This window comes from Spea bombifrons, chromosome 3 (assembly GCF_027358695.1).
Source record: "Spea bombifrons isolate aSpeBom1 chromosome 3, aSpeBom1.2.pri, whole genome shotgun sequence".
Taxonomy (NCBI): Eukaryota; Metazoa; Chordata; class Amphibia; order Anura; family Pelobatidae; genus Spea; species Spea bombifrons.
Genome location: NC_071089.1, coordinates 114,747,136 through 114,761,357, shown reverse-complemented (window position 1 = coordinate 114,761,357; position 14,222 = coordinate 114,747,136). Strand labels below are relative to the sequence as shown.

The 14,222-nt window shown below is 37.8% G+C and overlaps 1 protein-coding gene across 4 annotated transcripts in view; it reads left to right on the top strand.

The window, feature by feature from the left end:
• The window catches only part of RUNX2 (RUNX family transcription factor 2), an 89,464-nt gene that overhangs the window by 53,604 nt on the left and 21,638 nt on the right, over positions 1-14,222 (top strand). For all 4 annotated transcript variants that reach the window (XM_053458477.1, XM_053458480.1, XM_053458479.1 and 1 more), the window contains one exon: positions 8,718-8,874. In XM_053458477.1, the coding sequence (XP_053314452.1) occupies positions 8,718-8,874 (157 nt within the window). The remainder of the gene's footprint in view (positions 1-8,717; positions 8,875-14,222) is intronic.

The following is a 14,222-nucleotide window of genomic DNA, read 5'->3' as shown; positions in this document are numbered from 1 at the left end:
TAAAACGGCGAACCAATTCTTCCAAATCGTAGCCTTTTCTTTATTATAAATTATTGTGTGCTTTTTATATATATTTTCCACTACCTTGAAAGTTTTAATAATAAATCAGTAACACTTTATGCGATGAATGAGCCCCTAACATAACAGTAGAATTAACACTGTAGGGGTTACATGTATTATATTTAAAATATAGACCCAATTTTGCATTTTCCTCTTAAAATTTCCCATTGCTAATGATCCTTAACATATTAGATTTACATATATATATATATATATGGGTCTGTGTATACAATGCTAGCTATAGCTGCACATATTTAAAATGTTAACCCTTTACATGCATGCACAAGGCAGTTGGGAACTTCTTCATTAAAGGGTTAATGCCAAGTTATGTTGCGCATGTACTGTAACCTTACATATAAAGGCAGCATTGTTATACATTGCTTTATTGCAGAAATATTTTCATAATATCCCGTTGTACTGCGCTACGGAATATGGCGGCGCTATAATAAGGCAATAAATAATAATAATATAGTAAATACTGTTGTGCATACAGAATAAACTCTAGCTATGTTTGCATGAAAAGCTATTGTACTCGATCAATGGCGCTAACATTGCTCCCAGAATTTAAGTAAAAAAACCTTAATCAGTCGTTGGTCTCGTCTTAGATTCAGGAGCCGTATCCCTATCCCATGCATGTTTAATATCCTCACCGTATTACCCTCTGCCACTTCTGCTGGGTGGCTGTTCCATTTATCTACCACCTTCCCTCTAATATCCTTACATTTAAGCCTCGGATCCTCTAGTGTTAGATTATGAGCTCTTGTTTTAACATTTCCCTTCCTTTTGTTATTTGTTATTAATAAAGGCAAGGATTTATATCATCAAAAATATACATTCTCGAATAATAAATGCTTCACGGTTTTGTTTAAGTGTAATACATTTTTACTTACAATACATACAACACTTTTCTCTATAGCTTCACAAATCATTTGCCAGATTTCTTAATTTAACTATTAAATAATCATAATAATAATAATAATAAATACTATAATGTTTGCTGTTAACTCCATCAGTGCCGGATGGGTTAGCAATTCAAAAAAATGTGATTATTAGCTTTTACTTAGTATGTTGAATATCGACCTTTTTAGTCTCTAGAGGCCACCAATGTGTCGCGTTAAGGGTTAAACAAAACACTTGAAATAATAATATTAATAAAAATAATAATAATTCCGCTAAATTCAGCTCCCCAATTTGCATTATTTGATATGAATTATAATATATGAAACAATTCTTGCGATATCACAGTTGGCTTTTAATGTGTCCAAGTAGTGGGTGCAGCAGCCGACCCCCCGCCGCTATCTGCACCTGCGCAGGAACTGAATAATCTCACAGATAGATCTGTTTCCGGCAAAAAAGGAACTCGCCAGCAAGCCTCGTACTTTCTAACGTTGGCTGCTGTGGCTTTAGCTCTCACGCAGTAAATTGATTCTTTTCCGTCCGCTTTTTTATTTTTTTGGCTGATAAATGCCTTAGGATCGGGGGTTTTGGGTAAAGATGATAAATTTAAGGTTCTTCCCTAATAAATAATTTATCTTCACTTTTTTATGGCTCCTAAAGAGTGAAACTATCTGATCCTGACAACAGAGGTCTCTATTTTACCGAAATCTTAAATATTACGCTGAAATCGTTTATTTCGATTTGCTCCGTTACACGCAGGTAGCGATGCCTTTTAGCGGCTGCGCTTGCTTGTTTCGCCTGGGATCGTCACGTTCCACTTTATAGCGTAGCTGGCTGCTTTTATTAACTTATTTATGAGGAGCTAATCTGAACTTCTCACGCTGACATCAGGGGGGTATCACGGCAACTATACCAGGACAGACTGGCCCATATGGGCCGGGTTTGGCCGCTAGGCTAATGGGCTAGTACAGTAAGTCTCTCGGGCTACATGATTGTTCATGATAATATATTGGGGTTCAGCAGCGTGGATCAGCGCACATCATATTCATAGAAATATAGAATCTGCCGGCAGATCGGCCCCATTCGGCCCCCGTGTAGTCCGCCTGTTATTCCTGCTTTAAAGACTCAGACCTTAATCAGTCGTGGGTCTCGTCTTAGATTCAGGGGCCATATGCCTGTCCCATGCATGTTTAATACCCTCACTGTATTAGCCTCTGCCACTTCTGCTGGGTGGTTGTTCCGCTTATCTACCACCCTCTGAGTAAAGTATTCCATGGAATATCAGCCTGTTTTGTCTGCTCCCTGCAGCCAGTAATAATATTAATAACACTGCGGGGTATGGATTAGATGCTCTCTCCGTAATATGCAAAACGGATGCAGAACGACTGATTTGCGATTAGAAGAGTAATTAGAAAACTTTGAAAGTATTTTTTTCTGCAGTAAAGTTTCTAAATGCTGGATTTCTCACAAAAAGCCCCAAAACAGATATTTTTCCAATGTCAGACCTTAGAAACTATAGCAATGCCGTTGGGCAGACGGGTTTACGGAAGTCAAAGGTTTTGATGGTTTCTCGAGGGGACGAGATATCCAGAAGCCAAAAATACTTGCTTTCATAAAAAAGTTTTTTGTTTTTTAAATTTTTAAAGTTTCATTTACTTTTTTAAATAGCTTAATGTACAGTAAATTATTGCTCAATGTTTCCATGCACTGGGAGGCTGTGTCAGTTATCTACTACCCCCTCTCCTGTGTGTTGTAACTTTACCCCTTCGTTTTCTACATTCCACCACCAATTTATGCCCCAAAATACTTCCTTTTTCATCAAAAAATGATGTCCAGTTGGGAATGATGGGCATCCTCTGACAGTCCAACCGATGGGCTAACAACTCCCTTTCAAGCATGATGGGAATTGTAGTCTAACATAACTCCCATCATCTTAAGCCAGACACTTTCCAACAATAGGTATGATTATCTCTGTTTCATTTAATTCCTCCCCACTCCACGAAAACCAATTCCATATTTTTTATTTTTTATTTTATTTTTTACATTTTTTTTAATGAAATCATTTTTTTCTAATGAAAACTGAAATTTCTTGGGCAGGAAATAAATGGTGGCCCCGACAGACTTACGTAAATACAATACTTTATTTTTTGTTCTCGGAAATCTCGGCCCTGTGTTTGTGTTGCGAGAACAGAAGGCCTGCGACGCCTCCGATTACTTTTCTTTTTTTTATATTATTATTATTTTGGAGAAAGTGCCAGTGTAGTTTTGTACATAAAATTTAACGATACCCAGTGCTCGGAATTAATACCAGACTCCACAGACTGTTTATATATATAAGCCCCCTTTCCTCTTTAACGACGTGTAGTTACAGGTACTCCGTGCCGGCCCCGCACTTCTACCGCGTGTCGTGGAGGGCAGATGTATTTTTCATATAATATTATATATTTTTTAATGAAGGAGACCAAATGCTTCTGTTTTCAGTCTGTAATTTGTCTCCGTTTTAATATTTGTTTTTAATTACAGAGAAACCCAGACCCATTCGGCCACCTCAAGTCTGCCTACCTTAATCAGTCGTTGGTCTCTGTAACATAATTTCAAAAGGGTTTTCTAACCATCAATTAGCCTTTTAAACTCAGATCGGCGAACACAACGTGCCATTGGAACACAGGAGTGATAGGAGTGATGGGAGTGATAAAGGAGTGATGGGAGTGATAAAGGGCCATTGGAACACAGGAGTGATGGGAGAGATAAAGGAGTGATGGGAGTGATAAAGCGCCATTGGAACACAGGAGTGATGGGAGTGATAAAGGAGTGATGGGAGTGATAAAGGGCCATTGGAACACAGGAGTGATGGGAGTGATAAAGGAGTGATGGGAGTGATAAAAAAGTGATGGGAGTGATAAAGGGCCATTGGAACACAGGAGTGATGGGAGAGATAAAGGAGTGATGGGAGTGATAAAGAGCCATTGGAACACAGGAGTGATGGGAGTGATAAAGGAGTGATGGGAGTGATAAAGGGCCATTAGAACACAGGAGTGATGGGAGTGATAAAAAAAGTGATGGGAGTGATAAAGGGCCATTGAAACACAGGAGTGATGGGAGTGATAAAGGCCTCTGTACGCCTATGAAGAGATATCACTAAAAATCAGCCGTTTCCAGCTACAATAGTCATTTACAACATTAACCCCGTCTGCGCCGGATTTCTCATCCATTTCATGTGATTGTAATGGACAAAATTTTATTTTTCTCTCGAAAACAAAGAAAATTTCTAAGTGACCCCAAACTTTTGAACGGTCGTGTATCTATAATCTAGGCCAATTACTTAAACTTCTCATCGGCCTACGATGCCCAAGACCCCGTGGTGCGCTAATTCCCGACTCGTATGGGTGGGTTTACGCTCTTCTATTAGGGAAGCGAGACCCCCTTTTTATAAAGTCACCTAATAAGACTTTATAGCATTTCTGTTTACAAGAAAACACCAGACTTGTCGAAGAAATGATTACTTTGATGTAGTTTGATGTGTATATGGTCTCCGGTTTCACACACGCCTGCTGTATCCGTGCCGGCCCCCCGAAGATGGAAGAGGGGATCTGAGGGCCTTTCTCGCACTTACAGCAGCAGGAAGTATAAAAAGTCGAACGTGTTTTCAGAAGCGCGCTCTACAAATATTTCCACATACTCACATTTTAATGGCAAACTGTTCGCTTTATAAAACACACACCGTAAAGGGTTTTTTTTGTTTTTTTTAAACCTTCTGTTAGCGTATATTTTGATTTTTTCATATCATTTTGTTTTTAACCCTTTTATCACACCCCTGAGCCATCAAAGAAAGCTTTTTACACAAACTGGGGATAATTTGAGGATGCAATCCACTTTTTAATTAAGGCAACGTGGCAAATATCCTTTTTTCTTAGGAATTCCTAAAAAAAAGTGTCCATTTGTATTAAACGTTGGCAGTCGAAGAGTTAAAAGAAAGCTATACCCTTTCCAGCAAACGCCAGAGAAATACGTTTTGCTTCCCAGAAATCATTTGAAGATGCTAGCGAATCCGTATTTTTGTAGTATTTGTTAAAACAGCGGATGCTCGGTAAAATCTCGCACAGGGAATCTTTGACAAGGAGTCCCATGTTAACCCCGTGCACGCTGGGCTGCTCACCTCAGAGGGAAGCCTCTCCTCTCTTGTTACATACATTTAGTTGTTGCCGCAGGGACGGGAATATCTAGGTTCTGACGGTACAATGTGTTACATTGAATTAGTGTGGGAATGATACGCTGGCAAGGTCTCCGGAGGCTGGAAGGACAGTTGGGAGGCTCTTAAGTTCTCACCCAGGATTGTGAATCACGCATCCTTGTAGACGGCGGTGTCAGCCCTGGCAGTCTGTCTCCTCCATCTGTCTGCTTCTGTGCTGGACCTCAGAGCACGTCCGCAGTCTCTTAACCCTACCTAATAATCGGATGAGCAAGAAGCAACCGCTCAGGCTGTCAGCGCCGGTACTGAAATGGTTAAATAAATGATCATTCCACGATTAATGAGCTCTAAATGGCTAATGATTGTTTCGGAACAGTATTTCAGAGTTAATATTAAGGCCGTGGGAGACATTAAAGGATGTCCTCACCCAATGCCTTCTTAATCTATTTTTTTTAATATTTTTGAAGATATTTTGAAATTATGTTATTTACTGGGTGCTACGTTTAACATTTGCGATAATGTGCACATAAAATACATATCATATATTAGCTGATATAAAAACTGATATTAAAATATTAACAAATAGAGCATTTAGCCCGGCGCTTTCTTCTTTAAGTATAAAGTTACAGTAACATTTTCTGTTCATGTCTGCTTTCCTTTAACCCTTTGTTGTTTTCACAACCAAGTATTTGTTATGGATTGTTATTATTTTATTGCGGCACCAAATCACCAGATATTGGCCTATTGGCCCAGAGAAACGGGTTTGACGCGTAAGGGGTCTCCTTTGCTTCTTCCTCGCTATACCCTGCTATGATTTAGTGCCAATTTTTTCCCAGCGGTCGGTGAGTTGATGAAGGACTCAGATACGCACTGTATCTCTATAGAGATTCTACGGGGATTGTATTATCGCTAGATAAGATTTATGGGTGCTTTTAGCAAAAAAAGGAAATATATATTTTTTATACTAATATTAAGCTCAGGAGAAAAAAAAGAATGTTTACTGATGTATTTTAAAAACTATAAACAGACAGAGTTTCTGATGAACATGTCAAAGGAGATAAGCGGAACAGCCTCCCAGCAGAAGTGGTAGAGGCTAATACAGTGAGGGGATTTAAACATGGATGGGATAGACATACGGCTCCTGAATCTAAGACGAGACCACGGCTTGAGTCTTTACATCAGGAAAAATGGGCAGACTAGACGGGGCCGAATGGGTCTTATCTGCCGTCAAATTCCGTTTCTCTTTTAATACTGGAAGTGAAGGAACAGGAAGGCAGCTGTTATTGTGTTACATATATCTGGCATACTATAGAAAGACAGGTGTATACCAAAAGGAGGATATTACACTCAGCCACGTTCACGTATCACGTAAAAGGGGACTCTCGCGTTCTGAGAACTGAAGAAGGCACTAAAAAAAAACTTACTTTCATAGCAATTTGTAATCTGCTTCGTGGAATCTACTTGCATCACAGCTATGTCCTGACAAGGTATCCCTACCCCTAGTCAGTTCCTCTCCACAGTGCGCATGCATGAAACTTTCTATGCTGTACATTTATTAACATTTCTTAAACCTTTTCTGACAATATTCAACGTATTCTCCTTGTTTTAGTGTGTTGTTTAGTACTTATATACCGTACATTTTCCCAACATGAAGTATGTTTCTCTTTAGCATCACTATTAGGATGAATCCATTTTTTGTCCTGGCCTCCCCCATGTTTTTTTTTTGTGTATTACAAATATACTTATAGATAGGCACTCCGAAAGGGTATATACGTTTTTATTCTTCCCTTTTTCATGTTTAACCATTTCATACAATGAATGCTGTACTAAAAAAGGAATATTATTGAAAGAATGCTTCTTAAAAGGCCTTTTAGGTATATTGATGCATATGACATTAAAATATGATATATTCCTAAATAGGCGGGAATCAAATTTTATGCTGAAAATCAAATACATATTAAATTGTTTTTATTAGAGATTTATTCAAGGTGAAAAAAATAAAATAACTTTACCCAGTACATTAAAGAATAACATTAATTTTAATAATTTTTAAAATGGAATAAAAGTTTAACTATTTTTTATGTATAGTTGTTTTATACATCATGAAAACTGAACTAAAGGAATGTTGACAACAAATGGTTTTGGAAAAATGATTACTAAATTAACGTGATGAATTTTAAAAATATAAAATAAATTAAAAATGTATATTTGTATAGGAGCCTTTCTTAAAATGCATGCTCACTTTTTATCTAATACTGCCAGATATTGTTTATAAAATAATAAAATATATAATAAAAATATTTAAATATAATAAAAATTGTAAAATAGACCCACAATCACCAATGGTTATAATATTTTCACAATTTGGTATACATTTTCATGAATTTAACTGAAATGAGCTTACAAAGAGCTTGATAAGATCTTGCAGCGTGTAATGGGTTAATTGTCACCTGTTATTTTCTTAATATATATATATTATAATATTATACAATAATATAAAATATTATTTGTGTTTGTCAGATATATACGAGGAAAGGAATGCATTTTTCACTACAATACCACAGAATTAATTTTCATTCATTAAACTTTAAATACATTTTGTTTTTATTTCAAATATTATTTTGTGTATTATCTTTCTGATAAAACATTAGCTTTTGTTGCATTTACATATATTTTTTTTTTTTACATATTTTGTAGACTGAAACCCAATTACCACATACACATTTTTTTGATCCAAGAAGAGGCAGATCTGTATTTTAATTTTAATTTAGTTATCGTGCAGAATAATGAAAAACCTAATATAAACACAACAATGCATATTTTAACAGATTTACTTCAAATCTGCCACTACTATTTCAGACCAGTATTTTATTGAAAAAGTCAAGATCCTTTGGAGTTCTACTCCTACAATTGTAAATATAGTAAGTCTAAAGCAAATGGCATAAGGGCCAAAGGGCCAAGTTCGCATTTGCTTTATGATTACAATTGATTTCAATTAGGGCCACTTTCCTGCCACTAATTGGCTTCTTCCAGTGGCCAATCAGTGGCGTGAATCGTCAGAACATGGAGGAGGGAAGGAGCTGCAGCCCTGAAGCTGCAGCTTCTACCTATGGTACGTATTTTATATTTTTTTCTTGCTTTTTAAAGAATGCATATCAAATTACTCACAAGGTACTTTGGTGAGGCTGCCCGGGACATTAAACTGTCTCTTCAATTCCAAATCATCTGTTCCATGGGTCTTCTTTTCTAAAAGCACCAGTGACCTAAACGAATATACCAGTGAACAGAGAATCATTTTCTGCATTAGAATATTAACATCTCTCCCGCCTGACGTATGTTTTGAAAGATCGTCTCACTCCAGAGTCCTGCGCCAGTTACAAAGATCAGACAAATCATAGCTGATCAGCTGCTGGTCAGCTGAGAAAATTCGGAAACAACCATTATGTATAACATTGTTTTATTGTTTTATACGATAATTCTCACGCTACCTTGTCCTGTATAGAGCTGAATGAAATAAAAAACGTCATGTGTCACCAACGTCACATTAATCCCCGGCATCCTATTTACACAGGTGGTTGCCCTCGGAGAAGTGCCGGACGGTTCTGTGGTCACAGTCATGGCTGGGAACGACGAAAACTATTCGGCAGAACTGAGAAACGCTTCCGCAGTCATGAAAAACCAAGTGGCGAGGTTTAACGATCTGAGATTTGTGGGAAGAAGTGGAAGAGGTAGGCCTCAACGCTAGCCTTTTGCCTTAATACTCGGGGAGTGGGGAGTCTGCGTCATATTGCGGCTGAGATTGTTGGGTGCTTTATGATTGAGCGCGTTGACGCAAAACGCGTTAAGTATGGAGCAACTTGGTCTGTGTAGATGAAGCTTCTTACTTTTAAATAAGCTTTATTTGTCACTCGCAACTGGTTGCCGCTATGCCTTTCTACAGACATCTTGTGTCAATATCACCCACCTAATTGAAATCAGAAATGTTAGCCTTGATTATGTCAATGGGGAGTCAAGAAAAAAGCACGTACCTGAGGTAGAAGCTGCAGCTGCCCTCCTCCTTTGTCATGGGACCAGAAAGCTATTAAAGTGTATACGATGGCTGGAGTGTTTCTTTAAGTTCCATATTATTGGCAGAACTGAAACAAAACTTTGTTCCTGTCAAGTTTTTTTGTTTTTTTTTGGAAATCCTGGGTTCCAATAACCTCAACTTCACAACTGCAGAATTTTATGAGCTCTGCTGGAAGGACACCTCTTGAATTAGTTTGTATTTACTGAGCTGGCCGCACAGATGACATGACATCATCTAAGAGAAATGCAAATATTTCTTCACGTTAATGCCTTGGTTGAACATTTTACTGTAAAAACATTGCAATTAAAAAAAATATAAGTTTCCTCTGTAAAGTCAGCTAACAGCTTTACTGGGGACTGAAGGCCAAAGATCTTATCCACTCCGCACGGACCTTGAGGGCATTTTACAGCGATAATTAAGCTGAAAATGTTCCTCGTTTATTCATTAAGTTAGACAAGTAAGACATCTCATGATTTTTAGGAGACTCATATTTTCTAGATTTGAATTATATCATTTCAGTCGATTTTTATTTTTCATTTTTCTCACACATTTTGGCGCGGCTTTTTGTGTAGGACACTCTTTTTATTTTTGTAGGAGATGTTCTATGACGTGATTCCGTTTAACGTTTTACGTTTAACGTTTAACAGAAATCTGTCCGTGCAGGTTCCCGGATAAGGCGAGAAAGAAGTAAATATTATTTAATAAAATTGGTTCCACGGAACTAACATAGGCCACGGAGTGGGGTCCCAACAGCCCCCTGTCATTTTAAATGGCCAACGGGTGATACTTTTGCATTAAGAGGTGTGGTTATAGGTGTGGCTGGGGGTGTGGCTTTACCAAGACTTTTTATGTAAATATGTGAATTATTAAAAGTATTAAAAGAAGTATGCATAAGTGGTTTATATGATATACATATGTATATATATATGTATATATATATATATATATATATATATTGTATATATATTTATATATTGTGTATATATATTATAATATGTATATATATATATATATATATATATATACATATTATAATATGTATATATATATATATATATATATATATATATATATATTTATTTATATAAATATGTATATATCCCATTTAATGAAATCCAGAATTAAATCCAAGTATATGCCCTTATCTGTCCAGTCCACAATATCACACTTGACGTTAATTAGTTTCGTTTTTAGCCTAAACAGAGGCTTATCAGTGATATGACTTCACAAATCCTTAGCGAGCGTTCAAGACTGGAGGCTCGAAATTTTGAGGTCACGGTGAGCTATGCCTCCATTCCAGGGTGACTGAGACCCGGCGTATTGCCATGATCCGCCACAAGGTTGCTAGGGCTGCAGTCCATCGATAGCACCGCTGCCAGCCGTCTTGGATTTACTGGGGCAGTCTCAACGGCTAGACTAATTGGGACTGCTGGTAGCTCTTCCATGTGAAATAATAAAGGCCCCCAGTTAAAGTGAGCATTACCTATGTGCTGTATGTACTGAATGTAGAATGTTCACTCAAATATCGGCTGTGTTTTGCCAGAGGATTATGGGAAGTTCTATTCCATTCCAAATTAATTTAGAAATGTAGAATTTGACGGCAGGTCAGGCCTATTCTCTCCATCTAGTCTGCCACTTTTTTCCTGACCTAAAGACCCAAAGTCGTTGGTCTCGTCTTAGATTCAGGAGCCGTATGCAGATCCCCGTGAGTGTTTACATTCTCTCGCTGAATTAACCTCTACCACTTCTGCTGGGAACAGGAGTGAGCCTAGGGTTAGTGGCACCTAGTAGTATTTCTTCTCGACTCCCCCTTAACTAACACACATACACACATACTAACACGCAAACTTGCTCTAACACACACACTCACTCGCAGTTCATACACACGCAGTTACCTCATCGACTCCATTACTATGGAGGTCAAACCAAACTTTAGGAAACAACGCGAGGGTTAAAGCTGTTTAATCTTCACTCCATCCTTTGCCATATTGCTAATCATTCGCTCTGAACATAAAACGGCCATTCTTCTATATTTAGGCGTTTTTACGCTAACATCAGAAAAGTTAGTTGGAGGCCGCAGTAACAATGAGTCACGCGTACAGGACTCGGCAGATAACAGACCTGCGCATGGAGAATATCACTAACGTAACTCGGCAGCTGTGATCCGGTAACCCCTAACTGAAGGGGATGCTCGGAGATAAGTGCCGGCTTCTGTAATAAACACTTACGGATATAAATCATCCTGTCTGCGCTCGTGTGAGTATCCTAACGCTTAACCTCCCACCGCGAACCTCATCTTCCTGTAACTCATCCATGAGAGTAACAACTTCTCATAACAATTATTGTGATACTAACACGGTAACCCTATCCGGACTGCGACAGGGAAAGAATCGCAGGAGACTGCAGTCCAGTAGTTCTGACATATTGGTTTTTTTATTTATAAACATATATTTCTGCTGCCTGGCAACTAATAACTGCAAAGATAGCGACTTTCTGCCGTCTAAAATGAGGTGTTCCGTATTCCGAAGAACATTATGATTCATAATGTCAAAATGTGTTATTGTTAAGGTGGAATTTTAAAATTCCCAAGCTGCAATTTAGCCGGTCATTAAATAGATACAAAGAGTAAGATGCTAGTTTTAGTTTTTACATTTTTAAAAATAAAAAATAGGTATTTTTTACTGGTTTTGTATAGTAGCCACTCAAAGTTGTATTGTTCTTAACATACCCTAAATTTGCTCATACTGACGGTGGAAAAAGTGCGGAGTCTTTCCCGTTTGTTGCTGGACAAGGCAGATAAAACTCCTGAAGAAATCACAGCAGTTTAGTGAATTAAAAAAAAACTTACATTATGTGCGTAACTGGAAACATTCCAGGTTTGACCCAGAGTCTCCGAGTGAAGCCGGGCTTTCTCCATGTAGTGCAGCAGCATTTGGCTACGCCCACTCCCCACCCACTTCTTGCCTCCTCCCACCCACTTTCCTCCTACTCCCCACCCATTAAAGGCTGTTTGGGGCTAGCTCTGCCCCAACGCATGGCTATCTCCGTCCTTATCGGTGGCTAGCCCCACCTGTATGTGCACACACCTTAATGACGCTACTCCTGCAGGACTGGGAGATCACTTATCTGGGAAGTTTGCATGTACTGTTATTTTTAACATAGTAATTTGAATAAAGTCCATCAAGTTCATCCTTGCTATCGGTTCTGAAGTGTGTACCATGGGATAAAACAAGTTGTCACCAATTCCGTGAACCAAAGTGAAAAGAAAGTGTAAAAAGGAAATAATAAATAAGTGATAATTAAATATGTTTCTCCTACACGTTCTGCAGCTCCCAAACGAAAAACACTCCTCACAAATGTTCAAAACATTGTGAAGTCTTTCTTGTGTGTACCATGGGAGCAGTCATCTGAGGAGCTGCGAGAATATTCCTCCTACATTAAAATTATTGGTTTTTTTGGGGGGGGGGTTGAGGGTGAGTGTGAAGGTAGGAAGTTGTCTCTAGACAGGAAGTTAGCTATGAGCAGAGTTTACCTCAAAAGCTGGTGAACCTTTATTCACTGCAGTCCTTTTTTAAACAAAATATCTTCAAAAGAAACGAGTCACTTTGTTTTAAACTAAAAATGTTGAAAATAACATTAGAAAATACAAATAATAGCAAAGTGCAGTTATTAGTAAATTAGTTCTGTGTGTTCTATAGAATGCTGCATATCTTCCGTTTCCACGGCAGCCGGACTATCTATCTATATATATATATATATATTTCTGGAAAAATGATGCTCGTGTAAGCAGGAGATCTTTGTCATTTACAAGAGGCCCTGGCAACCGGCGCGCTGTCTCGATCCTTTAACCAGGAGCAGAAGCTCTGTCCCAGATCAGTTGGGGTGACTGTTTATTGAGTCACCGCCTCACGCCCACAACTTCCTGCCTTTAAACAGTTTGCAGAAGCGACTCCGACATGAATAACCGTCACGAATCTAACTGATCACAACTGTCGCTCAGTCTGAGCTGTGGGAAGAAATTCCTTCAATTCCATAATTATATATATATATATATATATGTATCTATAGCTATCTATCTATAGATAGCTATATATTTATATATATATATATATATATATATTATGCACCTTCAAACTGAAACGTACGACGTTAACACTGTATTTGCAAAAAAAATTTTAGTTGACTGAGAAAAAAATTTACTTTTTTTTGCATGTGCAGATTTTATAATTATTTCCCCATAACAAATTTATATTAAATTCCTGAATCCTTGTCTTACACGCTGTAGCACTTTTACCCGCTTTTTTCCCCTCATTCTATATTTTGTCAAATTCTGACTTTTTTTTTTCTTTTGAGATTTTTTTTTTTTTGCCGGATTTATTATTTACCTAAAGTCCGCTAACAAGGCTGATTCTATTTATCTGTGAAAAAAAAAACAGCTGTAAAAATATAAAAATTTTTCGGTAGTGTTAATCTGTACAGGAAATAAGACATTTGCATCAAAATGTTTTTAATACTGGTTTAAAAAAAAAAGCCACCAATACAGCAGCGAGCTACAAAAACTCATACCAATGGGTTTATTTTGTGATGCTGTGATATGAATTAGTTTAATGGTTTATTGTTAAAAATTCTTCTGAAATTGTCTATATCGTTAACGAAATAGTCATTTTTAAAATAAAAATCTCTTTAATAAAAGGCTTTACTGAGGGTTTCAACGGGGAGTACTTAAAACGCAAGCAGAACTCATCACACGGAAATCCAAAAATGTTAGGTTTTCTGCAAAATGGTCAAAACCGATTTGAACCGCGTTGGCGTCAGTAACTACTTGGATTCTATAGAAAAGTTTAATGGCCGACGTGATACCTCCAATGGGTTTAGCTAAAGCTGGTGGGAACTAGTGATGTATTTATCCCCGGCGATGGGATATGACATCATATTCCGGTTCTCTGTTGTAAATAATGCAGCATAGATACTACGGGGGGGGGGGTGTCTGCACAGATCTCCGCAGGA